This window comes from Lutra lutra, chromosome 5 (assembly GCF_902655055.1).
Source record: "Lutra lutra chromosome 5, mLutLut1.2, whole genome shotgun sequence".
NCBI lineage: Eukaryota > Metazoa > Chordata > Mammalia > Carnivora > Mustelidae > Lutra > Lutra lutra.
Genome location: NC_062282.1, coordinates 99,002,067 through 99,029,507, shown reverse-complemented (window position 1 = coordinate 99,029,507; position 27,441 = coordinate 99,002,067). Strand labels below are relative to the sequence as shown.

At 42.8% G+C, this 27,441-nt stretch overlaps 2 protein-coding genes across 10 annotated transcripts in view; both read right to left on the bottom strand.

Annotated features, from left to right (window-relative positions):
• Positions 1-1,029: 1,029 nt before the first annotated feature.
• On the bottom strand, positions 1,030-26,247 carry MARVELD2 (MARVEL domain containing 2). Of its 6 annotated transcripts, none has more exons than XM_047729590.1 (8): positions 26,095-26,247; positions 22,490-22,808; positions 20,663-21,832; positions 18,236-18,271; positions 8,266-8,414; positions 7,654-7,825; positions 3,655-3,705; positions 1,030-2,835 (listed from the first exon to the last, which is right to left on the bottom strand). In XM_047729590.1, the coding sequence occupies exons 3-8, from the start codon at positions 21,815-21,817 to the stop codon at positions 2,713-2,715; spliced, it is 1,686 nt and encodes a 561-aa protein (XP_047585546.1). In that variant the 5' UTR covers positions 21,818-21,832; positions 22,490-22,808; positions 26,095-26,247; the 3' UTR covers positions 1,030-2,712. The 6 variants fall into 6 exon arrangements, with proteins under 6 accessions (XP_047585546.1, XP_047585547.1, XP_047585544.1 ...); XM_047729591.1 differs by lacking the exon at positions 26,095-26,247 and adding an exon at positions 25,897-26,084 and having other exon boundaries at positions 22,449-22,808; XM_047729588.1 differs by lacking the exon at positions 26,095-26,247 and adding an exon at positions 25,897-26,084.
• A 226-nt stretch (positions 26,248-26,473) lies between these two features.
• RAD17 (RAD17 checkpoint clamp loader component) overlaps positions 26,474-27,441 on the bottom strand; it is a 40,837-nt gene continuing 39,869 nt past the window's right edge. For all 4 annotated transcript variants that reach the window (XM_047729584.1, XM_047729582.1, XM_047729583.1 and 1 more), the window contains one exon: positions 26,474-27,253. In XM_047729584.1, the coding sequence (XP_047585540.1) occupies positions 26,989-27,253 (265 nt within the window). In that variant the 3' untranslated portion in view covers positions 26,474-26,988. The remainder of the gene's footprint in view (positions 27,254-27,441) is intronic.

The window sequence follows — 27,441 nt, the reverse complement described above, 5'->3', positions numbered from 1 at the left end:
CTGGGTCTTCCATGCTAGAACAGTATCTGGCTGACAAAAGCATTTGGCACAGAACTGGCAAATGCATGACTGAAGAATATGTACTTTCTTCTACGTTTTAGATATACTGACATATTCTCCTATTAAGTTTCAAATTAGGATACATGTTAAAGTCATCTGGAAAAAGGAAAATGTACAGGGAAATATCTTTGCTTCCAGATGTCACAACTTTGCTACAGGTGGCTGTTACAGGTTGAATAGTATCCTCCCCCTGGAAAAAAAGTTCTAACCTCTGGTACACCAAGAATATGATGTTATTTGGGGCGCCTGGGTGGCTCAGTGGGTTAAAGCCTCTGCCTTTGGCTCAGGTGATGATCCCAGGGTCCTGGGATGAGCCCCACATCGGGCTCTCTGCTCAGCGGGGAGCCTGCTTCCTCCTCTCTCTCTGCCTGCCTCTCTGCCTACTTGTGATCTCTGTCAAATAGATAAATAAAATCTTAAAAAAAAAAAAAGAATATGATGTTATTTGGAAACTGCGTCTTTGCAGGGGTAATTAGTTAAGATAAGGTCACAGATGAGAGGGTGGGTCCATAATCCAATAGGACTGGTGTCCTGATAAGAAGACAGCCAAATGAAGCCTGAGACACAAGGAGAAGGCAGTGTGAAGGCAGATGATTGGGGTGAGGACTGGGGTGATAAACACACAAGCCAAGGAACGTCAAAGATTGCCAGCAAACCACCAAAAGCTAAGAAGGATTTCCCCACTGGTTTCAGAGAGCATGGCCCTGCTGACACCTTGATGTCCGCCTGCAAGAACCGTGAGACAATAGATTTCTGTTGTTGTAAGCCACTCAGCTTGTGGTACACAGTGGCCTTGGCTTTGAATTTTTGCAAATAATGGGGGAGGAGGAAACTGTCACCTGAACATCATGACCTACAGGTTTTCAATGACTTTCCAGTTTGTTTTCTGATAATGGAAAATATTTTCAAGAACATGCCCAGTCAACACAGGAATGCTAGAAAAACAAACAAGGAAGGGCACACAGAAAAAACAAGTAGTTGAAATTTTAATAAGTCTAGGTACTGACATGAGAAATTTTAAAAGTTAGTGTTACATTGGTTTTCAAAGATTAACATTTACAATTATAGTAAAATTAAGTTTCACAAAGTTAAATTTTTTAACACCTCATTTCACTATGAATCTAACTCCTTACGATCCATCAAAATGGTATTATTCATGGTTTGGTTTTTTTTCCCTTTTTTAAAGCACTGGTGTGCTTCTTAAGCAAAATGTTAACATAGGACCCTAACATATAAAACAGAAAGTGAGGCTGTTCCAGTTAAGGGGGGGGGCTTTGAGAGGGGTCTCACACTTCCCTAGGTGTCACCTCTTGAGACACGTAGGGTATCTCAGAGTAAGCATACTCTGGGAGCCACGGTATTAAAATAGTAACAATAAACACTAAATAAGATTTCAAAGATAAAGAAAAACAAGGAAGTCCATTCAATATCCAACGCTTTTGAAGGCTCTGCTTTTCCACATGCTTTTCTTTGGTTTCATTGCTTTAGAAAATTGTCTGAACATTACTTGTTCGAATGGCAGCTATGGTGTACTTCTGCACCCAGGAAACTTGCCACAGGACAGAGCCTGATGAAAAGGATCCAGGAGCAATGACTTCTTAAAAACATTTGTTTAGGTAGTCCATTGTTCATACTACTAAAAATAAAATACTTCTCATGGACAAAGCCCCACAGCCAAGAGAATGGTTGGGAAAATGAAGCATCACAGTAAATCGAAAGGAGATTCTAAGCAAATGTAGGGTCAGGGGACCTTAGCCACAGGGCAGAAGAGGCAACAGGGGTCACACAATCCTGGCCTCGGGCTGGGCTGTGGGGAGGCAGACCTCTGTGCACAGTGATAGCGATTCATGATAGGAAGCGTGCGGTGGACCCCAGTGGCCACAGAACCACAGGGAAGCACCTGCTTAAGGCTACATGTGGTAAGAGTTATTAATGGCAAAAAAGGAAACCCATGAGACAGGTGGGCCTTCTGGTTAACTGGTTGAGTGTGCTCAGTAAGAACCTTCCCTCGGCAGTGTGTTCACGTCACAGTCACTTCTACGGACCGCATGCGCTAATGGACTGTGTGTAACGTGCCGCAGTCTCTTCTAAGTGCTTTACAAACATTACTTATTTCAGCCTCACAACAACCCTACAAGGTAGGCACTACCATTAGCTCCACTTTTGCAGATGAGAAAATAGGCACAGAGAGATACGGAAACTTGCCTGAGATCCTAAAACTTGGAAATGTTGATCCCGGATTCAAGGCCCTTTCAAGAGAAGGCAGGATGCCTTGGCTTAGAAGACAAACATGTCTTAGAGAAACCCCAGGAGCCGGCCTGAGTTAAAAAGGAGAAAACAGCCCCAGAATGATGCTCTGTGTGCTCATCACACTGTGTGGATAAGACCTCTCAACAACTTTTACCTCTAACAGGTTAAATATAAACTGTACACAGATGGACACAGCATTTCTTCCATTCTGAGTAAGTCCTTGGTAAATCTGGACTTATTTTGAAATGCTTGAAGTGAAGTCATACTATCATAGTATGGCAGACCAGCTAAACCAACAAGAAGCCGATGCAGAAAGCACATGCTTCTCTATCACAGACTAGCATGGAAAAAACAGTAAATAAATATTAAGTTTAACATTAAAAAACTGGTTTCAAATAAGGTTTAAGAATAACCTTGCACATTCCAGTTCATTACTTTATCATATTCTTGAATTCTTTGCTTTATGTGAGAAAGTTTATTCTTCAGATAATCACAGCGTTCTTTTTTTTCCAGAAATGTGGGATCCTGCAAAGGAAACACAACCAATATTTTCATTTCTAGTTTCCTCAGAGAAGAATACAGAAACGTATTATCACCCAGAAAATGACCCTTCATAGCAGATTTCTTGCAACAGATTTTAAAATCTTCCTAAGAAGAATAGCAGCTCCTTACATTTTTTTTTAAAAGATTTTATTTATTTATTTGACAGAGAGAAATCACAAGTAGGCAGAGAGACAGGCAGAGAGAGAGGAGGAAGCAGGCTCCCCGCTAAGCAGAAAGCCCGATGTGGGGCTTGAACCCAGGACCTGGGATCATGACCTGAGCCGAAGGCAGCGGCTTAACCCACTGAGCCACCCAGGCGCCCCAGCTCCTTACATTTTTAAAGATGATTTTATATTTTAGAATACTTTCCATTTCATAGCAAAATTGAGTGGGAAATACAGAAAGCTGAGAACAACTTTAATTTTAATAGTTTAAAATATATTAAAGAGCAAATTACTTAAGTACAGAGAAGATTAACAGAAGCTCTCTCCAGCCTCTACTGTGCAATTAAGGATGGAATGAAAAATGTAAAATGACTTTTTTTTTTGAAGGAAATGTCAGTGAGAAGTCCTATAGTGGTGCTCCTTTCTATAGGTTGCTAGAACCCAGGCTGTAACAGAATGTGTTTACAACAGAGAAGAGAAGAAAAGGCATTCAGGAGCCACTCCTGTTCTCTAGTAAGTAGCATCTGAAGAAATATTAAAAAAGAGCTACTTTAGCTGAAAGAATCTAAGGTCTGTCAGCTGTCACCACTGTATGTGCATACGAATATACTCTGAAGAAGAAAATGGGTTTACTCACATTCTTTTTTTTCTTAAACTCTTCATGGATTCTTGAAATTCTCTCACGTTCCTAAAAATAATATATTGTACACTTGAATTAAAACACCTGCATTTACTCAAATCATATCTTAAGAATATCTAAGTACACTGGGAATTTGAACAGAAAATCTTTTTTTTTAATAAAGATTTTATTTATTTATTTGACAGACAGAGATCACAAGTAGGCAGAGAGGCAGGCAGAGAGAGAGAGGAAGGGAAGCAGGGTCCCTGCTGAGCAAAGAGCCCGATGCGGGGCTCGATCCCAGGATCCTGGGATCATGACCCGAGCCGAAGGCAGCGGCTTTAACCCACTGAGCCACCCAGGCGCCCCTGAACAGAAAATCATTTTTATCTAAGACTACAATGAAAGTATTCACACACTAAAATTCGATTCACTGGACAAAGATTAGAAGGCTTCCTGGCTGCCACACACACTGGAGTCTAGGGGTGAATAAGAGAGGAAGGCCCCGCCCGCATGAAACCAGCACCGAGTCCCAGGGCCACCACACAGCAGCTGTCTAGCCTGGAAACCAGTTGGTCCCAGGACTCTGTTACCTTCCTGGCAACCCTAAGTTTGTGAGAAGGTTCACATATTTGAAATGACCCTGGTAAAGTGCTTGGTATGTAATAACCACATTACACACTGGGATTAAGAGGTTGAGACTATTTGACTTTCAAAAATAACTAAGTAAGTTTCCTTCAACTAAGAATGTATTTATAACAAATACGAAATTTGTTAATGGACTGAACAGTCTATCCAAGGGGAACAGGTTACTAGGGCAATTTATCCATGTAAAACCTGTGCTTTAGAGTTGTCAGATACCATAAATCCAATAAGTAAAATAGGAAAAAAAATATTTGTAGTTCTAAAAGCCCTCCCTGAGAACATTTCTCATCACCCACCCACATTCTTTATGCGACCTATTCTAATTCTTTCGTATCTTTTGCAGGAGTGTCATTTGTGCTTTGATTGTTTGCCAGCATTGAGGTGACCGGCTAATTTAGTTGTCACCTTTCTGAAGAGGGCCTGGACTGGGAAGAAACTAGCTGCTGGGGTCAGTGGTGCGGTGAGGGTGATGCAGGCTGAGATAAGAATGGCAAAACCTATACTAGAGGCTGTCAGAAAAATGGAACTTTAGGGACATTTGGGTGGCTCAGTGGGTTAAGCCTCTGCCTTTGGCTCAGGTCATGATCCCAGGGTTCTGGGATTGAGCCCCGAGGGCTCTCTGCTCTGCTGGGAGCCTGCTTCCTCCTCTCTCTCTGCCTGCCTCTCTGCCTGCTTGTGATATCTCTCTCTCTCTCTCTCTGTTAAATAAATAAATAAAATCTTTAAAAAAAAAAGACAAACGGAACTTTAGACAGTGAGGACCAGATTATTTTGAGCAATATTCTTATTTTATAGGTGTAGAAAAGTCATGTGATTCATTTTTCAAGGGCACACAAGCAGGTCCGTGAGAAAACCTATCACTCCAAACTGGACCGCTGGGCTTTTGAACACCCTGGGGACCTGTCAGGAAACCAACAGGCCTTCCCTCTGACTCCTGCCCACGGCAAAGCTCAGCCTGTGGCTGATGAGAAGTTAACTTTTGTGATACAATTAATATTTCTACTTTAGATAGGGACTTCAGGAGACATGGAGACTAACAGTGGCCTTGTCATTTGGCTACTTACTCACCATGCTCTGTACAAACCACAGGAAACAACTACTGTTAATACTGTACAGAAATATCATGGGAGGGGCGCCTGGGTGGCTCAGTGGGTTAAAGCCTCTGCCTTCAACTCAGGTCATGATCCCAGGACCCTGGGATCGAGCCCCACATCGGGCTCTCTGGGCAGTGGGGAGCCTGCTTCCCCTTCTCTCTCTCTCTGCCTGCCTCTCTGCCTACTTGTGATCTCTGTCTGTCAAATAAATAAATAAAATCTTTAAAAAAAGAAAAAAAAAGAAAAGAAATATCACGGGAGGACCCAGTTTCAGTCCCTACTATAATCAGGTCCTTCTCATCCATCAGGTGCAGACTCAATTGGCAGAGCCCTTGCCCATTCACACAAAGCCATAAACCAGGGCCCACTGTGTCCAGGTTCAAAGACGACATGACTAGACTGCTCAGCATCCTGTCTATCAGCCAGCTTGCTCTTCCCAGCCTGTGCCGACACAGTCTCCAGAGGCCTGCTCAATCCTTCCTGCACTCCTTCAAGGGCCTATAAATTTGGGCATCCTTCTTGGACCTCTGGACCCTATTTGTCTTTCAAATGGCACCGAGTGACCCCTGACCTGCAATATTTGCGGGATTTTTCCTGCTTCCTGGTACTGGCACCGCCTAGAAAACACCATGCCTTTGCTCCAGGAGTGGGAAAAGTTACTACTCTGGACATTTTGGCTTAGAGAGCGCATAATTATAACTGATTTAAATGTACACTTAATAGTCTGTGGTCAAAACAAAGATGCCTAGTCCTTACACATCACAGGAGCAGAATACACATATATAAAATATATGTTAGTTATATATATACATTAACTTGCTTGACATTTGTTAAAAATGCTGTGAGTTTTAAAAATTTGAATTATAGGGGCGCCTGGGTGGCTCAGTCAGTTAAGCATCTGCCTTCGGCTCAGCTCATGATCCCGGGCTCCTGGGATCCAGCCCCGCATCAGGCTCCCTGCTCAGCGGAAACCCTCCTTCTCCCTCTCCCTCTGCCTGCTATTCCCCCTGCTTGTGTTCTCTCTGTGTGTCAAACAAAGAAATAAAAATCTTTATAAAAATTTTTGAATTATACAAATAATAGCTTAGACTAATACACAGTCTTTTTAAAAGTTAGGATATTACAGATAAATGTTCAGAGCATTACTCATAACAGCCAAAAAGTGGAAAAAAACTGAAATGTTCATCAGGTGATAAGTTGTAAAGAAAATGTGATACATACAATAAATATCACAGATAGGAATGAAATACTGAATCTTACTACAATAAAAATGAACCTTAAAAATGTTATGAAAAGCCAGATGCAAAAGGCCACATATTACATCATTCCATTTATAGAAAATGTTCAAAATAAGGAACTCTATAGAGAAAGTACATTAATAGTTGTCAGTGGTGGGAGGGGGCAGGGATGGGGAATATGTACTGATGGGTATGGGGTTTCTTGCTGGAGTGATGACAGTGTTCTGGAATTAGGGGGTACTAATGGTTATACAACTTTGCGAATGTACTAAAACCCTGTGAATTGTTCAGTCTAAAAGGATGAATTTTATGGCATGTGAATTGTGTCTCAATAAAAAATGTACATCTGATAAAAAGTGCCACGGATTATCAGGGCATCCTGATTTCAGAAATACTAAAATGCTGCAAAAAAAAAAAAAGAAATACTAAAATGCGACACTCCCCTCCCCACCCCCGCCCAAACTCTAGAACCTTATGGAAAGTGACTGAGTCCCTGGTGACTGCTGTGACTCTTCCCTAGCTCCCGCTGTCATGATCATGGTTATCCGTATAATGTGTGGATGTGTATGCCCAGCAGCTCAGATCTACTCTGTCGTTACGCACTGTGCTCTTTGGATCTGGGGTGCTCACGGCTTGGCCGTCACTTACCCCTGGAGAATCTGGAGAATGCATGAACCCTGGTTGCTCCCCTACACCCTGCCCACACCTTTGTGAATAAATCTTTTTCGAATTGTCTCAGTTTGAGTGTGCCATCAGTCTCCTTTAGGACCCTGATGGATTCAGTATGTATTTTAGGAAAATTTATTTTTTGCCTAAGAAAATAAAATGATTGTTTTATAACTGTTTAATAATTGAGAGCAGAAGATACGAAACTATATAATGTGAATTATAATTCTGACTAGTGCTTGAAGACCTCAAATGACTTTCTGAGACATAAACAGCAGATGCACATGGTGATTATGGCTGCCCCACATTCACATGAAGGTTGGATTTTACCCTTCCTTTCTCAGGGCCCCTCCCAGGCAGCTGTCGGCACTGACCTGTTGGTTTTCTGAACAACGAGGCAATCTGCTCATCACTGCATCCAGCTCGTCGAACTTCCTCAAGACGGCCTGGACTTCTGCAGAGAGCTCTTTATACTCTGAAAACTGGTCTTGGAACACAGCTTTGTAGCGTTCTCGTTCATCTTCCGTCTGAATCACAGGGTATTTTCTGATGGAAAAAATTAACCAACATTGTGACTTTTTCACTGAAAACAGGCTGAACGGAAAATCAGCCTAGCTTATTCCTCACTGACCATGCCGTATCTTCAATTCAATATCCTACCTCTCCAGGAACAAACAACTGTTTATTTTTTTTTTAAAGATTGTATTTATTTATTTGACAGACAGAGATCACAAGTAGGCAGAGAGGAAGGCAGAGAGAGAGGAGGAAGCAGGCTCCCCGCTGAGCAGAGAGCCCGATGTGGGACTCGATCCCAGGACACTGGGATCATGACCTGAGCTGAAGGCAGAGGCTTTAACCCGCTGAGCCACCCAGGCGCCCCCAAACAACTGTTTAAATATAAATGTTGTCAAGCAGAGAGCATGAACTTGGAGACAAATAGGATCTCTCCATTTCTGCCTTGAAGAAGGATTTAAACAAACACTCACGCAACATAGTCAGGCATCACGATAGGTTTAGGGATGTGGCCTGCAGGGATGTGCCCACTCAGAAGTTCGGGTTTCATTTTTGTTGGTCTCAATTCTTTGACATTAACTTCTTGGTCTCTCTGTCTGTCACCACGAGTGGCCATATCACACTACAGTATGGGAGAAAAAGAGGATTTATTTGTAAACCGAGGTGGAGGAAGGGGAAAAAAAAAACACACATGAATTTATGTTAGAAGAAAATGGTGGGGAGAGGCAGGGGGAAGAAAAGTAGAAGCAGCAATTAACATTTCACTTGAGAACTGCATGTTTTATAGTCACAAAATTGTCTGAATGTCTTTGTAATAGCTAAGGGGAACCACACTGGGGTACAGGAGTGCATGACAGGTAAAACCACTGTGTGTATATTAAATGTGGATGATGAAAAACTAAATGTAGGGTCTTTTTTTTTTTTTTAAAGATTTTATTTTTTTATTTGAGAGAGAGACAGTGAGAGAGAGCATGAGCGAGAAGGCCAGAGGGAGAAGCAGACTCCCCATGGAGCTGGGAGCCCGATGCAGGACTCGATCCCGGGACTCCGGGACTCCGGGATCATGACCTGAGGCGAAGGCAGTCGTCCAACCAACTGAGCCACCCAGGCGTCCCTAAATGTAGGGTCTTAAGTACTTTATTTAGGTTGTATACCCCAACTATAAAACAATACAAACTGCAGGGCGACTGCGTGGCTCAGCAGGTTAAGCCTCTGCCTTCAGCTCAGGTCATGGGATCAAGTCCCACACTGGGCTCCCTGCTCAGTAGAGAGCTTGCTTCTTCCTCTGCCCCTTCCCCAGCTTGTGATCTCGCTCTCATTCTCCCTCTCAAATAAATAAATAAATAAAATCTTAAAAAAAAAAAAAAAGAATACAAAATGTAGTTCAAAATAAGAAATTCGGGGGAAAATATGGAATAAGGCTACTTAAATAGAGAAAAAATGTCCTGGGGAACTTGAGATGAATCAGCCACAAGTAGCCAGCACTTAGGTTGGAAAGGGAGATGAGTTACATTGTTTTCACTGCCTGAAAAGGAAAGCAAGCAAACCCAGAGGAAAGGTGGTGAAGGCCTTTCAGCTATCCATGAGTTCTGAACCTGTGGCTCCTTGTTTTAAGTCACCCTGGTTTCTCAACTGGAAAGTTCTCAGAAGTCTTTAGCAAAAAATGGTACATTCAAAAGAGAAGTAGCACAAGATGAAATGACCTGGAGAGGTATGACATAAGGAAGCAGGGGTGTCAATGCCCAGGGAAACCCACTCTGGAATGGGCAGGCTCACACGGACATGCAGATTTAGGGAAAGACCGTTCCGTGGCCCCAGGGGGCAGGGCCCACAACATGGACCACAGTGGTGAGGTGGGTGGATGCCAGGAGAGGGGTTTCCATTTTACACGGGAACCAGCAAGGTTCAGAGAGGTTAAGTAAATTTTCTAGGGCATCAGAGCTGGGAAGTGGAAAAGCCACAATTAAAACCCTGAACTTTTTGGGGGGGCACCTGGGTGGCTCAGTCTGTTAAACATCTGACTCCTGATCACACAGCTCAAGTCTTCATCTCAGGGTTATGGGTTCAAGCCTTGGCTTGGGGTCCATGATGGACATGGAGCCTACTTAAAACAAACAGGGGCATCTGAGGGGCTCAGTCAGTTGAGGGTCTGTCTTTGGTTCAGGCTGTGATTTCAGGGTCCTGGAATCGAGTCCTCAGTTGGGCTCCCTGCTCAGTGGGGAGTCTGCTTCTCCCTTTGCCTCTGCCCCTCCCCTGCTCCTGCTCTGTCTCTCAAAAAACAAACAAACAAACAAACAAACAAACAAAAAACAACAACAGAACTTTTCGGCTTATTGATGCTTTAAATGACTAGCAAGAGGTTTACTTAAATGCATACCATTCAATCCTAAAGTGCCCTGCAATTCTGGTAGCTCCCCAGAAATGGTTGATTTCTCATTACAGCAGTCAGCCCCCCTCCACTGGGCCCTGGGATTTTGGCATACACTTGTTGAATTAAACTTCCTGAACTAAACTGAGAGCAGCTCGGGAGGGCTCCCACTTGGCTGAAAACAAACTACAACACATTTTTTTTTTAAAGATTTTGTTTATTTATTTGATAGAGAGAGAGATCACACGTAGGCCAAGAGGCAGGCAGAGAGAGAGATGGGGAAGCATGCTCCCTGCTGAGCAGAGAGCCCCATGTGGGGCTCGATCCCAGGACCATGGGACCCTGGGACCATGACCTGAGCTGAAGGCAGAGGCTTAACCCACGGAGCCACCCAGGCGCCCCAACTACAACACATTTTTTTTTTTTAAAGATTTTATTTATTTATTTGTCAGAGAGAGAGAGGGAGAGAGAGCGAGCACAGGCAGACAGAATGGCAGGCAGAGGCAGAGGGAGAAGCAGGCTCCCCGCCGAGCAAGGAGCCCGATGCGGGACTCGATCCAGGACGCTGGGATCATGACCTGAGCCGAAGGCAGCTGCTCAACCAACTGAGCCACCCAGGTGTCCCACTACAACACATTTTAAAACTTTGCTCTTTCTCTTGCCAGGCAGAGCTTTAAAATCCTTTTGTTTCCTAATTTCCCTATCTCTGAGGCTGTGTCTGAGGTGTGGCTTAAGATTACCTCATCCTAAAAATCACCAGCTTTTAACTCCCCAAACAGCACAGACCACACATTGGTGGGTGAGGCAGCTAACCAACCCTGGGGGAGGGGAGGAGAAGGGCTGCCCACAGCACCCAGGAGAAGGCTGGAAGTGGAACCAGACAGCCTTGGTGCAGGAGGCATGCTGGCCACTGGGTCCCAAACAGCAAGGATCCAAGTAAGGAGCAGGAAACTCCCAAGGAAAAGAGACTAAGCAGGAGTATTTCAGGGAACGCCTTCTGAGGTTAGTATTTATTCTCCTTTTTCTCCACTTTTTAAGAAGCCATTTCTTCAAGTGAATGAATTCTTACCTGTTTGATCTTGATAATGAATGACAGTATTAAAAAGAGGGGAACAGGGACCCCTGGATGGCTCAGTCAGTTAAGCGTCTGCCTTCAGCTCAGGTCATGATCCTGGAGTTCTGGGACTGAGTCCCCATCAGGCTCCGAGCTCAATGGGGAGCCTGGTTCTCTCTTCCTCTTTCTCTCACCTCCCACACCCTCGCTTGTATTCTCTCTCTCTCAAATAAACAAATAAAATCTTAAAAAAATAAAATGAGGCGAAACTTTTTTGGCTTAAATAAATGGATCTCTATTTCATGGTCTCCCTCTTTAGCTTCTAAATAGTTAACAACCCATTTGTCACACTGCTGTCTGAGGGGGACTCTGGCTGATGGAGCTGCTATGGAGAACGCTGACCCTTCAGAGCTTAGCAGCAGCCCCAGGTGTCAAGCTCAGATTTCCGGGTCAAAATCATAAATTCTGCCCAGGTAGAATTTTTCCCCCTAGGTTAAGTTTTTCAAGCAGGAACTATTCATTTTCCTTACTTGTGCATCCCTAATTCAAAGATTCACTTTTTATTTAAAAAGGAAGCTTAAGAAGTCAGAATATTTTCAGACTACTTCATCTGCTTTAAATTATTATTTTTTAAAGATTTTATTTATTCATTTAACAGATAGAGATCACAAGTAGGCAGAGAGGCAGGCAGAGAGAGGAGAAGGGAAGCAGGCTCCCTGTTGAGCAGAGAACCCAAACACGGGTCTCGATCCCAGGACCCTGAGATCATGACCTGAGCTGAAGGCAGAGGCTTTAATCCTAGGCGCCCCTAAATGTTTCTGTTTTTAACACTCTTAAAATTTTCTTTCACTGTATTTGGGTGAGGTTCACTGAACCTCACTGAATATCAATTCAGAAAACCTTACTGAGGAAAAAAAAAATCTGAAAGTACACCTAAGACAAACAATCAAAACCTCATTAGGCTCTTATTAGAAGGCTGTGTTTGGCTCTAGCCCTGGGACACACCATTCTCAGTATTCCTGACTACAAACACAGGGCCCCAGGTTTCATAGGACCTTTGTTTGCTTCTAGTAAAAAAACGAGTCTCTGTCAGCAAATAACAGAAAAGCTTTATTGTGAGGCAAGATAAAGTAATTAAGCAATGGGGTAAGTAATGCTATGGTTACAATTACTAAGCTTTTCAAATTAAAAAATGCACTGATGAGGAGGGTGGGGGTAGGCATAATGGGTGAAGGTGAGGGGGAGGTCCCTTTCCAGTTAACTTATTCAAGGCGATGAAAGGCACAGCATAAGGAATACACTGAATGTGACAGTGTTGTTTGGTGACATATGGCAGCTACACTGTGGTGAGCACAGCATAAGTGTATAGAGGGGTTGAATCATTACATTGTACACCTGAAACTAATGTAACATTGTGTGTCAACTAACTTCAATTAAAAAAATGCTTTAGACAAAAATGGACTTAATATGCTACCAAGTTAGAAATAGTGTGCAAGGCGCCTGGGTGGCTCAGTCAGTTAAGTGTTTGCCTTCGGCTCAGGTCTTGATCCCCGGGTTCTGGGATCAAGCTCCACATCAGTTTCCTTGCTCAGCAGGAGGCCTGCTTCTCCCTCTCCCACTCCCCCTACTTGCGTTCCCTCTCTCGCTTTCTCTGTCAAATTAATAAATAAAATCTTAAAAAAAAAATGTGCACTTGTCCAAATACTAAGTCTCTCCCTCTGAGCACACCATGCACTGATGCAGGGGCAGTGATCCAAACCCACACTATCACCTTCAATGTTCAGGTTAGATTCTGACTTTTCTAGCTTGGAAAAAAACCTGTCCAGCACTTAGGGATTTATTAGAATTTGTTTCTGTCTCTGTTTGATCTTACTTTATGTCTGAATATTTCTTTTTAAAAATGATCTTATTGGGACGCCTGGGTGGCTCAGTTGGTTGGACGACTGCCTTCGGCTCAGGTCATGATCCTGGAGTCCCGGGATCGAGTCCCGCATCAGGCTTCCAGCTCCACGGGGAGTCTGTTTCTCTCTCTGACCTTCTCCTCGCTCATGCTCTCTCTCACTGTCTCTCTCTCAAATAAATAAATAAAATCTTAAAAAAAAATGATCTTATTTGCTTTTCAAAAAGTGTATTTGTTAAAATACAAAATAAAAAGTTACAGCATAGTAAATAGTTCCAAACAGGGGACAGGAAACTTACGTTCAGAGAGGGTAAGTAACTTCTTCAGAATCACAGAGCTAGTAGTAATGAAATTCAGATTTGCCTGATTCCAAGCTTTATTTTGTCTTCATCATACTACACTGCCTCTCCTGTGGTAGCCTGCCAATTCTTCCCTACCAAGAACTGGGAAAGAAGCAAGTGAAAATCAATGAGAAATTGGAGATCCAGTCTTTCCTAAAGGTTTCTAGTAGGTAAGTCTAATAGAGATTCCCCAGTTGAGTCACAGGATTCCCTCCCAGAGGTCTGCCTCTAGAATATACCTGAACGTGGATCCACTGTGATTCACTTCCCAGAGAAAGAGCCCTGTGAAAAGGTGCCCTCTGCATTCGGCTCCCATATCTTGAGTTTAAGTTAAAGGGATTGGTAGGATTTTCAAAGGAGCCTTATGAATGGGGGTTCTAAGTCCACTAAGATTATTCCTGACTATTCCAGGACCTCTCAGGAGCCGGGAACCTACAACAGACCCCGGACATGCCCGGTACCAGCCTTCTAGGGCAACCTGAAAGGGGTACCCTAGCACTTGCTGGCCAGAGCTCCCTAATCCAGTCCTACCTGTACAGTCCACTTCAGCCACATTCTCACCAAACAATCATGCTGACCACCCTTCATTGCATTCGGGGCAACTTCCCCAATTCAGCCAGGCCTTTCAGGTTGACTCTACTCTGTGCTTAAACAATTGGAAAATCCCATTACCTCAAGGGGAGTGGTGAGGAAGCCCATAAATTCCACCATGGCAAAGAATGACTACCATTGCCACATCACTGCCACATTGCAGCCCCATGAGACACTCCTGTCTCATGGACTGAACAATCAGCATCTGCAAAATGTACATCACTGTTAACCCCCACAAAGCAAACAGATTCTTAAGTCCCTGAGGATGATCAGAAACATACTTCCTAAGGCTAGCGCTCTGACTTGCTACCCCTGATATCAGAGTATGCTATCACCTATTCCCACGACTGCCAACTTTTTTTTTTTTAAAGATTTTATTTATTTATCTGACAGAGATCACAAGTAGTCAGAGGGGCAGGCAGAGAGAGAGGAAGGGAAGTAGGCTCCCCGCTGAGCAGAGAGCCAGACTCGGGGCTTGATCCCAGGACTCTGAGATTATGACCTGAGCCAAAGGCAGAGGCTTTAACCCACTGAGCCACCAAGGCATCCCGTGAATTTCCTTATATAGAAGTTTTTAGACCCCTTTTCCATTATAAAACAGCTGTGTAACCCTGATCCATCTTCTACACTAAAGTCTTTTAAACTTGATATTTCCATGCAGCGAGCATTATTTTAGGACTCTCACCAGGCTGTGATGCAGCCATGATGGTCATTCCTGGCCAGGGTAGGGTTCATGAGTCTCCCCGTCAGTCCCTCTGAGGGAGCAGATATACAGAAGAGTTAAAGCAGTACTGGCAATCTGGAATAAGAGTATTGGCAATAATCAGGCCAAACCACTCTCATGACTCCCAACTGGGAAGAGTGCTCTCTTCGTTTGGTCAAGGTCACTAACACTGGAAGGCAGCCCATAGGGTAAGTTAGGGAAACTGCTCTTAAATCTCAGACAAAGGGCCAGTGTTATTAATTATTTAAGCATTAGCTCTACATTGCTTATGTCAATTTTATTTGAAGTATTTATTAATTTAATTTGTTAAAAACTTAAACATTTTTGAATGAGTAATATGTATATACATGACATATAATTCAAACATCCAATAGGGAATATAATGAAAAGTAAGTCTCCCTCTCTCCTTGTCTTCCCACAGTTAGGCAGTGGCCCTCCTAAAGGTAACTACTATCTACCTAGCTATTCATCTATCTATGTAACAGTTTAAAAGTGAGCATCCATTTCGCTTACTGTGACTGTACCACTGAGTTAAGAATCTAACTGAAATACACATCCTGAAAGCAATAATAATAATCCTTTAAAGCAAACGGACAAGGGAGTTAGGAAGTGAAAACAAAGTACAATAAAAGCAAATTAAAAGCCACAGGCACAGAATCATGTGTGTGACTAACTCTATGAAGAATGTTTCAAGTGCATAGGTTTGTAGCACTCAGGTCCACGCTGCAAGAGGAACTCTTCAATATTGTGTAGACCAACCGATCCCAGCCTCATTTATCCCATGCCTGGTTAGTCAGGGCTGCTCAAGTATCTCATGATTTCTAAAGATTTATGGATCCTGGTAAGATGCAATGGCAGACTGAAATTCAGATGACTTAACATACATGTCAGAAGTAATTTAAGGCAACTGACCCACTAAAATCTGTGGCTAATTACAGATCCCAATTGCTGTGACCAATAACAATGCTGGATTTGAGACATTATCATCCATAATCTGATTTCCCCAGAAGATAACAGAGAATTCAAATCTCTCCTTTTTTTGAGAAACAAATCTTTTTTTTTTTTTTTAAGATTTTATTTATTTATTTATTTGACAGAGAGAGAGAGAGAGGTCACAAGTAGGCAGAGAGGCAGGCAGAGAGTGGGGGGAAAGCAGGCTCCCCGCTGAGCAGAGAACCTGATGCGGGGCTGGATCCCAGCACCCTGAGACCATGACCTGAGTGGAAGGCAGAGGCTTAACCCACAGAGCCACCCAGGTGCCCAAGAAACAAATCTTTAAGCAACTTCAGTTTTATGGTTCTTGCTCACTCTTTCACATATATACACACTCTACTAACACTCTGTGGTTTTCTTTTTCACAAGATTTGTAAGCTCTTGGGAAATGGAGATGATGTACCTTGTAGTATCCATATCACTAGCTTACAATCTAATTGGGACATGTTTGTTCAATGAATGAATGATAACACTGAGGTATTAATCACAATCCCTTGGACAAAGTGTCATTTGTCCACTTCAGAAATCCCTTACTTTACTACGAACAAAACATTTTCATATTATATTTGTGTTAAAGAGAATAATGTTTAAAAAAAACCTATAAATGGTATTTTCAAAATGTATGCACTTAAAGGATTTGTATAAATTAGCAACTCAATTAAAAAGTAGACGGGGGAGGGGGGCGCCTGGGTGGCTCAGTGGGTTAAGCCTCTGCGTTCCGCTTAGGTCACGATATCAGGGTCCTGGGATCGAGCCCCGTATCGGGCTCTCTGCTCGGTAGAGAGACTGCTTTCCCCCCTCTCTCTGCCTGCCTCTCTGCCTACTTGTGATCTCTGTCAAATAAATAAATAAAATATTTTTTAAAAAATTTAAAAAAATAAAAAGACAGGATACGAAAAGTAAACAGGGAAGGAAAAGCAAACATAACATGTGAAAAATGGTCAGTCTCCTTAAAAGACAAATGCAAATTATAACTACCTTAGACACCATTTTTCACCTATCAGGTTGACAGATGTCAACAATTTTCCTAACACTGTGTTGGTCAAGATGTGAGGAAGACTACAGTACTCCTGGGAGTGGAACTTGGTAAAGCTACCATTGGGCAACAAGGCAGTCAAAAAAAACAAGAGCACCCATACAATGCAGTACTATACAGTTACAAAAAGAGAATGCAGAAGTTCTTTATGTACTAATAAGGAAATGTCTTAGAAATGTATTGTTAAGAGAAGAAAATAAGGGGCATAACAGTAGGTACGGTATGCCAGCATTTGTGTGAAAGGGGGAGTAAAGTAAGTGTGTGTGTGTGTGTGTGTGTACACATTACATATACAGATAATATAAACACATGTCTGAAAGGAACACAAGGCACTGATAACGATGGTTCCTTCCAAGTAGGAGAGCTGGGAAGCTGAGGCATGAGGTATGAGAGAAGACATTGAAAGAAGACATTTAGTTTTGAATCAAGTACATACACTCCCTTTACAAAGAAACAAATCCAAAGGCTGAATTCTCAACTTCTTGCTTAGAAATAATGCCCAATATCTTTAAAAAAGGACTTTTCAATGAGATAAAATTATGATTATTAAAATACATTAGGTTTTTACATATATGCTATTAAATATAATAACAGCATCTCATTTAATTCTCTCGGCAAATGTGAGGTAGGAATCAATTTTTTTTTTAAGATTCAAAAAAAATTTTTTTTTTAGGAATCAATTATTATTCCAACTTTACAGATGAACAAATGAAGGCATGGAAAGGTAAATATCTTGACTACTGCCATGATGTTAGTCAATTCTGGAATAGGAATTTTCTTCCTGCCACAACAAAATTTAGCATCCGAAAGCAAGGTGAGAAAAAGACCACCAAACTTTGAAAAGAACTTTGGGGGTGCCTGGGTGGCTTCGTGGGTTAAGCCTTTGCCTTCAGCTCAGGTCATGATCTCAGGGTCCTGGGATGGAGCCCCGCATCAGGCTCTCTGCTCAGCAGGGAGCCTGCTTCCCCTCCCTCTCTGTCTGCCTCTCTGCCTACTGTGATCTCTCTCTGTGTCAAATAAATAAAATAAAATTTTAAAAAAAGAAAAGAAAAGGACTTTGAAAAGACTAAAGAAAATTTGAGAGAATCCCCTGGGCTTAAAAAATTTTAACTTAATTTTTAAATTAAATTAAATTTCATTTTAAATTTAATTTTAAACAAGAAGAAATGGCTGTTCACTTGCATAATCTTAACAAAATGAAAAGAAGCTAAAAAAAACCGATAGCACTTACAGTTTTGCCCAACATACACCATGTGCACGTCTAATTTGATCCTTTCATTATGAGAAAAAAGCTGAAAGTTGAACTAGATGTTCAGTTAGGAACTCAATGTAATAGACACACTTTCACAGACAGATGATCTACTCTGTAGGTAACAGATAAGATAGAAAACATTTAACAAGCTAGACATAAAATACAATGTGAACTTTATTCTTACCATTTTCCTTTTCGATGGCAATGATGGCTCACTTATCTAGAATAAAAAAGAGTGAAAACGATTTTTCAGAGAGGTGTGAGTCTACTTTGTAAATATTTTCATCCATTTGTATTTATAGCCCAATCTCAATTTCACAGATTTGGATTCTCTACTTGACAGATGTTCCCTGCTCATCTGGGTGACTTTGGATGGGCTAGCGAAGAAGCAGAGGGAGGTGGGTTAACTGTAACTCCCTGTCTGTCAGGAACACACAGTTAGAGGTACAGACCTAATAGAGACTATTAGGTAAATTGCATTGAATTACCTAGAAGTTTTAATTTATTCTTGGCTCCCACTACCCTGTGCAATTAAGTAATTTAAATTGTTATAGGTATAAAATTAATAGAAAAAACCCACAGGCCATTAAAGCCTCTAACTCTTAAGAAGTTACAGCAACTGGGACACCTGGGTGGCTCAGTCGTAAAGCATCTGTCTTTGGCTCAGGTCATGATCCCAGGGTCCTGGGATCAAGGCCCACATCAAGCCCCTTCCTTGGCAGGGAGCCTGCTTCTCCTTCTCCTCTGCCTGTTGCTCTCCCTGTTTGTGTGCTCTCTCTCTCTCTCACTCTGTCAAGTCAAAAATAAAATCTTAAAAAAAAAAAAAAAAAAGTTTGCTGTTATTAGACTTACATAAAATCATGAAGAAGTGTGTTTCACTATCCACACTTCACACTGATTAAAATTTGAAATTATTTTGTATACACTGATGTAAATTTAAGAAATATGATTAATGTGCTGAGATAAATTTTTAGAAATAACTTGAATCTATGTGGAGTTCTAATAAGATTAATATATTTTGTGATGAGAGAGTATAGGTCACAATGAAACATGTTGAGGTTCTTCATATAACACATAAAGTACCTGTTACAAAATTAATGCAGTCTTTTGTTGTTATGTGTAAGATTGTACAAAAGATTAAACACAAAATGTACAGGTGAGTAAATAAATAGGTTACTGAGTAAATAAGGGCAGGATTTCATTTTAACCTAGTTTTGCCCATATATATAGTACTTGCAATTATATAATATCTAGGAAATTTTTGAAAAGTGGAAAAAGAGGGCACCTGGGTGGATCAGTCAGTTAAGCATCTGCCTTCTACTCAGGTCATGATCCCAGGGACTTGGGATCAAGTCTCCCATCAGGCTTCCTGCTCAGCACAGAGTCTACTTCTCTCTATACCCTCCCCATGTTCATGTTCTCTATCTCACTCTCTATCTCAAAGAAATAAAAAATCTTAACAAAAAAAATGTGGGAAAAGAAAAATCCATAATAAGTTGACTCAAAATTAAGAAAAAATTAATAAGACATTGTTGGTAGCATAGGTAATTCTACTACACACTTCTCCTTAAAAGAAAACAAAACATTAACTCATTTCAGGGTATAATGAAGCTAAAGGAACACACTCTTAACATTTTTGCTACTGTTCAAATAAAATAATTTTAAATATGGCTTTTATATAATCTTATCCTCCAAGCATCATTATCATTATTATTATTAATCCTCCTTCTCCTCCTTCTTCTATTTAATTAGTTAAATCCTGGAAATAAAAACAAGTGCCAGGCTCCCATTCTAATTTGGGAACACTCATCTTCCCAAAATAAGAATGAAACATCAAAATGCCTGGGCAAGTTTTCAGAGTATGTTCATTATAACTCAGCCTCTCGATACTTAAAAAAACCAAACGTGGCTCACTATATTCTTACATGACTTTATTTAAGTCACTGGAGGAAAGTGCCATTCATCATAACTTTTAAAGATTTTTTTTTATTTATTTGTCAGAGAGAGAGAGGGAGAGAGAGCGAGCACAGGCGGACAGAATGGCAGGCAGAGGCAGAGGGAGAAGCAGGTTCCCCGCCAAGCAAGGAGCCCGATGTGGGACTCGATCCCAGGACGCTGGGATCATGACCCGAGCCGAAGGCAGCTGCTTAACCAACTGAGCCACCCAGGCGTCCCCATCATAACTTTTAAATGAGCACTTTCCACCTAAAACCTAAAAGTTTTGTTTTTTATTGAGCTTTACCACACTAAAGAATCAACCTTGTTCTCAAACTTACTTTAATGATGAGACAGTCATTGTACTGAAAACGGTATTATTCTTTGTTACAGAAATTTTCCCCGTAAGCATCACAGACATAGCACAGCTGACATACCATACACCGTGTTCCCCATCGGATGCCCACTCGCAATGTTACACATCAGTGACACGCCACAGTGGGTTATCTCACCAAAAGCAGGTTGGATACTGAGCCAGGACTTTCGAATTTCAGATCATTTAAAAAACAAAAATGGCTTTTATAAAATCCTTGTTTTGACAACTGCACATATTTAACAAGGAAGAAAATAACAGAAAAAAATTGAAAAATGAATGAAGGATGGTGAAATTCCTTACCTCCTGATGTTCCATCCACTCCCTGTGTCTCCGAGCTGCCTCGTGCCTCCACAACTTTAGGCAAACCAAAGCACTAATGAGATAAACGATCATGGTGACAAACAGGAAGATCATCGCTGCTATCTGTCCTCCTTCCACGCGGCAGAACACCGCATTCATTGGAGTATTAAATAACGGATAGTAGCAGAGTCCACCTCGGTTGGTATCATTCACATAGACTATGGCTGCAGCCATATACAAAATAAACAAGGCAACGTTAATTCCAAATTCAGTTAGAGGCCACCAATTAGAATCCAAAAGAATGGTCCGATAATACATGGACATGCCGAGAACCAAAATAATAACGGTGGCGATCCAAGCTAATCCAGCAACCACGAGTACAAAAGGGGTTTTGGGGCCACTGTAATAATAGCCCCCGTACGTGCTGCCCAGGCCACCAATGCCTCCCATGCCATAGGGCTGTGAATATCCAAACAGGTTATACCACTCGCTGTCCTTGTAAATGTAAGCTGTGACACAAGCAAAGACGCCAGCTCCCAAAAGCAGCTCCACCACACCCAGAATTCGCAGCAGGCCTGCCCACGACTTCATGTAGGAATACCTCAGGTTATACTCTTCCACCTTCTCACTGTACGTTTGGGCTGTCTGTGTGTGTCGGCCGAGGGAACTGTAGGGATCGTGGTGAAACATGGCCTCAGCCTCCTTCTGGGAATTAAAGGTTCCTTCTGACCCTCCGCAAGGATCTTTGTAGGAGTTGAGGGGTGAGCGGTGGTCTGGTCTTGCTGGAGAGGCTGGAGGTGAACACTGCACTCCATCCGAGATGTATCTGATGTCAGACACTGGCTTATCCCATCCTGGGTCCTTTTTCTTCCCTCTGAAGAAGTTCTTCCAGGACTCAGGGACAAAGCGCCTTACAGGTTTGAGATCTGGGGCTATGGCCGGTTCCTCTGTGTCACTTGAGTAGAAGTCGGGGCCGAATGGTGGCTGTAATGGGAGAGGGGGTGGTGGCAAGGGATCAGCGCTCACAGCCAGCTCACTGTCACGAAGAGTCTGGAAGGTTCCTATGGTGCCGTCTTGATAGGGTGAGTCCCTGTCCCTTGGGACTTCATCATAATGTCTGTCCCAATTCCTGAACCTTCCATCATTTGACGACATTTGTGACTTTTATACCTGTGGCCAAGAAGTTAAAGTTATCACTTATGCCTAGCTATTTATTCCTTCAATGATCCTGATTTTATTCACTTAATGGCAGATGATCATATTTAGGAAACCAATATGATCATGTCTAATTATCATGATATGTAAAAAGGATAATAGATATATTTTAAACATATACAACATATTAGCCAGGGGTAACATCATCATTCTTTATGATTTTAAGGGTAATCAAAATTAAAATCTTAGTTCTGAATTAAAATATTTCTAAGTCTAATTTACCTATGAGCCCTGTAAACGACAAAGTGTAGAAACCATATAAGAAGCTAAATTTTAGGGGCGCCTGGGTGGCTCAGTGGGTTAAGCCGCTGCCTTCGGCTCAGGTCATGATCCCAGGTCCTGGGTTCGAGCCCCGCATCGGGCTTTCTGCTCAGCGGGGAGCCTGCTTCCTCCTCTCTCTCTGCCTGCCTCTCTGCCTACTTGTGATTTCTCTCTGTCAAATAAATAAATAAAATCTTTAAAAAAAAAAAAAAAAAGAAGCTAAATTTTAATAATACAGGATACTAACAGATCCCAAGCAGAACTCTTTTCTCAAATGCCTAAATCAAAATATTTAGTAGTTTGAGCATACCGAAGTTTGATGTGTCAGCAAATACTCTTCATTTTCATTACCTCAAATCTCCTTTGGAATGGCCTGGGAGAAGCAGCTCTATTAAATACAGGGACTGAAGAGCCCCTTTCTTTCTTGAATCAGGGAAGTTGGTTTAGGGGAAATTGCTTCTTCCACTCTAAAATATTAATTATTGATACTCGGTTTTAAAAACTGAATTCTCAGAGAAAAAAAATCACTGAAGGTTAAGATTCCCCAGAAGTACAACACAGAGCAACCATATGTATCACGCGTAGCCCTCTTTCCAGAGGAGCCACCTAAAGGTGATTTGCTGTTGCCATAGCAACACTCAAACAGTATCTCAAAGGAGGTTTGATCCACCTAAAAAATAAAGCAGACAAAAAGCACTTTTACTAAACCTGTTGACTTCCTTCACGAAATCAGTGACCTACATGTACACACAAAAAAGGATACTATTCGCTAATGTAACTACTAGGTTTAAGGACAATGAATTTCTCCTTCTCATTGCTTATAAGCAAGTATTTACTGAAAACTAACTGGACATACAGTACTATACTTGGCACTATGAAGATCTCAAAGTTTAAATGGAGAATCCCACCTCTGTAGCGCTGAACCATTTAGAAGTTCCTTAGGCTTTGGGTGTTTTTTGTTTTGTTTTGTTTATAAATTGAGAGAGAAAGAGAGCAGAGGGAGAGAGAGAATCTTAAGCAGACTCCATGCCCAGTGCGAGCCTGACGAGGGGCTAGAGCTCATGACCCTGAGATCATGACCTGAGTGGGATGCTTAATCGACCAAGCCACACAGGTACCCTCCTAAGGCTTTGCTTTATTTCATTTTGTAAAATGGAGACCTATCCGTTCAACGAATATTTAGCAAACATCTGTTAATCACTAGGTATGCTAAAAGTATATAAGTGAAAAAAAAAAAAAACAAAAAACACAACAACTGAGGGGCGCCTGAGTGGCTCAGGGGGTTAAAGCCTCTGCCTTAGGCCCAGGTCATGACCCCAGGGTCCTGGGATCGAGCCCCGCATCAGGCTCTCTGCTCAGCAGGGAGCCTGCTTCCTCTCCCTCTGTCTGCCTCTCTGCCTACTTGTGATCTCTGTCAAATAAATAAATAAAATCTTTTAAAAAAAACCCAAAAACTGAAATCTCTGAGTTCATGGAACTTAAGTCTCAATGTGGGGATGACAGATGATAGATAAGGGAAATGAAATACACTGGATGCTAAGGAACAAAGTTAAGAAAGGTGATAAGGAGCTCTCTGCCACAGGGTGTTACAATTTTACATGGAATGACCTGAGAAGTCTTCATAGAGAATGTATCATCTGAACATAGAAATGAAGGAGGTAGAGGAGGGAGCCAGACAGGTTATCAGGGGAAGCAGTCCAGGTGGATGGAAGAGCTAGTGCAAAAGCCCTGAGGCAGGAGTGCCTGGCAAGTTCAAGTACTATTAAGTCATGGAGGCAAGGGTGGCCGCAGAGTGAGTGAGAGGGTAAGCAGCAGAATTAAGTCCATCTGAATCATTAGGGCCTTGAGAACCACGGGAAAGGATTTTGGCTTTTACCAGGAGTGAGAGGAGAAGCGCATGAAACATTCTGAGTAGAGCAGTGACAAGATCTGACATGTTTTAATAGGATCACTCTGGACACTAAGTCGAGAGTACACTCCAGGAGACAAGGAAGAAAACGGAGATTGGCTAAGATGCCACTGACTGAATCCAATGGATCATGGTGGTAGCAATGGAGATAGAAAGAAGTCAAATTTTTTAACACAAGGAATTAAAATTTTTTTATTATAGAAAGTTTCAAACATAATAAAAAGTGAAAAGAATAGTATCATGAACCCTATGTATGCCCATCAATCAACTTCAATAATTATCCATTGATGACCAATCCTGTTTCGTGTATCCCTCCTGCCAACAGATTACTTTGAAGCAAATCTCAGACATCCGATAGTTTCATATGCAACATTTCTCCACCCCTCCAAACTGGAGAAAGCCCTGGGGATATGCAGCCTAAAGAGTTTAGATACCCATTAGAAACCCAGGTGGAGAGGAGCAGTAGGCAGTGTACAACAGAAGGATAAGTATCACCATAGACTAGATAGTCACCCACGGAATGGGTGAAAATGTAGAGAGTTCTAAATTTCTGGGTTTTCTAATGGGGTATCCCAATTTAGAGAATTAACTATTAGTTCCAGCATGGTACCCAGTGCAAAGTAGGATATAAATGACAGCAATTAGCAGTTATTTTTGTCTCTGTCATTTATCTCATCTGTGACTAAAAACATTTATTTTACTTTTTAAAAGACTTTAAATTTACTTGACAGAGACAGAGACAGCCAGCGTACACGTAGGGGGAGCCGAAAGCAGGAGGAGAGGCGGAAGCAGGTTCCCTCAGTCCCAGGACCTTGGGCTCTGAAGGCAGAGGCTTAACCGACAGCCACGCAGGCGCCCCCTGTGTCTAAAAACATTTCAATTCTAGAAATGCCCTGTACTATTGCTGTTTTTAAATATATTTTCCTAAGAAAAGTTGAAGCAAAAGCACAGAAATAACTGCAGCAAGTTCTACGTAACTCAATACCCCATTGCTTAATTTAACACCCTGGTAAAAACGTGTGCCTCACTGAAATGGATTTATCTTCACCTGTGTGAAGTGGTTCATTTGAATCAGAACACCTTATCGACGTTTACATAATAAAAATAATTTTTACATAAAAAGCAAAAAATAAACGTGGGGGATCATGGATTAACAAAAGACGTGATTTTAGAAGGGAACGGCCAGCGGTATTTGCCGACGTCGTGGTTCCCGGCTGCGCCCCGCGTCTCTCTCAGGGCGCCACTGGGAGCCCTCCTGGATTCAGCACGCTGAGGCAGAGGGTCCTTGTTTTGGACAAGCCCCGGACTCTGGCTCCCTTCCGTAGGCGCACACAGCTCTGAAAGCCATAGCGGGAGGATACGTGGTTTCCCCCAGGAAAGTGACACGGGAACCCAACTTGTCGCCTTTACAAAAAAACTGAAGCATCGCTTTCAAGTTTTGCTGGGCCCACGAGATGTTTCTGGGCTTCCTGGGAGCCGGGAAAGGCCCGAGGGTTTTAAGTTAATCCACGCGTGAGTGACAAGGGACACCGAGCACGGGCGCTGGGGTCGCTCCCGAGCCCGCCGCTCGCCGTCCGGTCCGCCAGTCTCTCTCTCACTCCCCGGGACTGCCCACCCCGGAGACCGCTCGGTCTGCGCGTTCGACAGAAAATCCATTCTCTGTCCGTCGAGACGACGCCCCAAAGCGGCCGGCACTAAGTCCGCGCGCAGATCGGGATCAGAGGATCCCGGCGCCGCGAAAGGGTGTCCGCGGGCCGCGCCTCGCCGCGCACCTGTGTCCCCTGAATGAAAGCGGGCTGGCTGAGCCGCCCTCCTGACGCGCAGGCCTCGCTCTCCCTGGCGCCCTCACCTCTCTCCGCGTCTCCGTCCGGCCTCGGCCGCAGGTTATGGCGGAGCTGAGTGGCGTGCGCCGCGGACCCGGGCGCGCGCCGAGGGGCCCAAGGCCTCTCCTTCCCCAGCCGCGCACCTGCTGGGGGCGCGGGGGGGCGCCGGGCCCCTCCCCGTCAGCTGCCGCCTCACGAGGGCCCCACCCCTCGGGCCCACTCACCTGCGCGGCTGCCGGGAAGAGCGCGCACGCCGCCCACTGCAAGGAAAGCCCGCTCAGCTCCCGGGGCGGGGCCGAGCCAAGTTTGCCCCGCCCGGCTTTGTCAGGCCGGGACTTTCGCTCGGCACCCGGGAGGGTCGGGGCCCGCCCCGCACCTCGGAGCGGCGGTTACACACTCAGCTCCGGCCGCGCCACGGCGCGAGCACACAGCTCGGAAAGGTAGTAAAAGGTGTGATTACTCCCACCGGAGAGTTCTCATCGCAAGGCTGCCATTCTCTTTCCTGTTTTTGAAAAGTTAACAACGGATAAAGGGAGAGTCATGTATGCCCAATGATACCTGGCCAAGACTATGTTAGTTAACAGTTAAAAAAAGAAACGAAAAGAAATTCAACATTTTAATTTTGATATAAATTAAATACTTTCCAAAAAGCATCTAAAATAGTCCACTGTACAGCATATAAAAATGGTACTTGAGAAGTTAGAGACCATAGAGAAATTGTGGATAAGGCACAAAGTTTATTTACACTCATAATTGCATGCTAAACTGTTTCATAATTCATATTTACAACCCCATAAAGTTTTAGTATTCTAAGTTATTCCTTCACATTCTTTGATATTTGGCATAATGTTCAAACACACGTCATTCACACTGACCTCCTCTCCCAACCACTCACAAGACTAAATAAATACTAGAGGAAAAAAAATTAAGATATTATTTGAAACTTGATCTTCTGTTTACTTCAAAATGACAGAGAAGTCAGTTTCTTGTGCTGAAATACTACAAGAGTGAAGTATTAAGCTGTCATTCATTTGAAAAGTATATTATCTCTGTTCAACTACCACTGAATAAAATGCACATGAACCTGCCAAGTAGCACCATGACCGGCAGGCTGGTTTTTATGTCCCATCACTCTCATAGTCTTCTATTATCAGCTCTTCTTCTTCCAGGTCTTGTGCGGAAAAGGGCTGAGGCTGGCTGGCAGGCAGTTCACTCCCACTATTTTGACTCAAAGGCAGACAGCACGTTTCAGTTTCCGCGGTTTGAGTGGGTTCACCCAGAGCTTCCTCTGCAGGCTGCCCTCCTCCATTAAGATGGGCTTCATCTCCACTGTCTGGGTCTATCAATCCAGGTTCCCGGTCGGTCAGGGCTTCCATTTTCAACCTGCCAGATTCATAATGCAGGCATCATAATAACGAAAAAACGGGTTATCTTTAAATTATGCCATGCATGTGAGAATTATGAAGCCATCTCTAGTCTTTCACTTACCCTGTCTGAGCTCGCTGTTTAGCCAAGCCCTTTGGTTTATTTAATGGTATAAAATAGTACAAGGTAAATGACAATATGTGAAA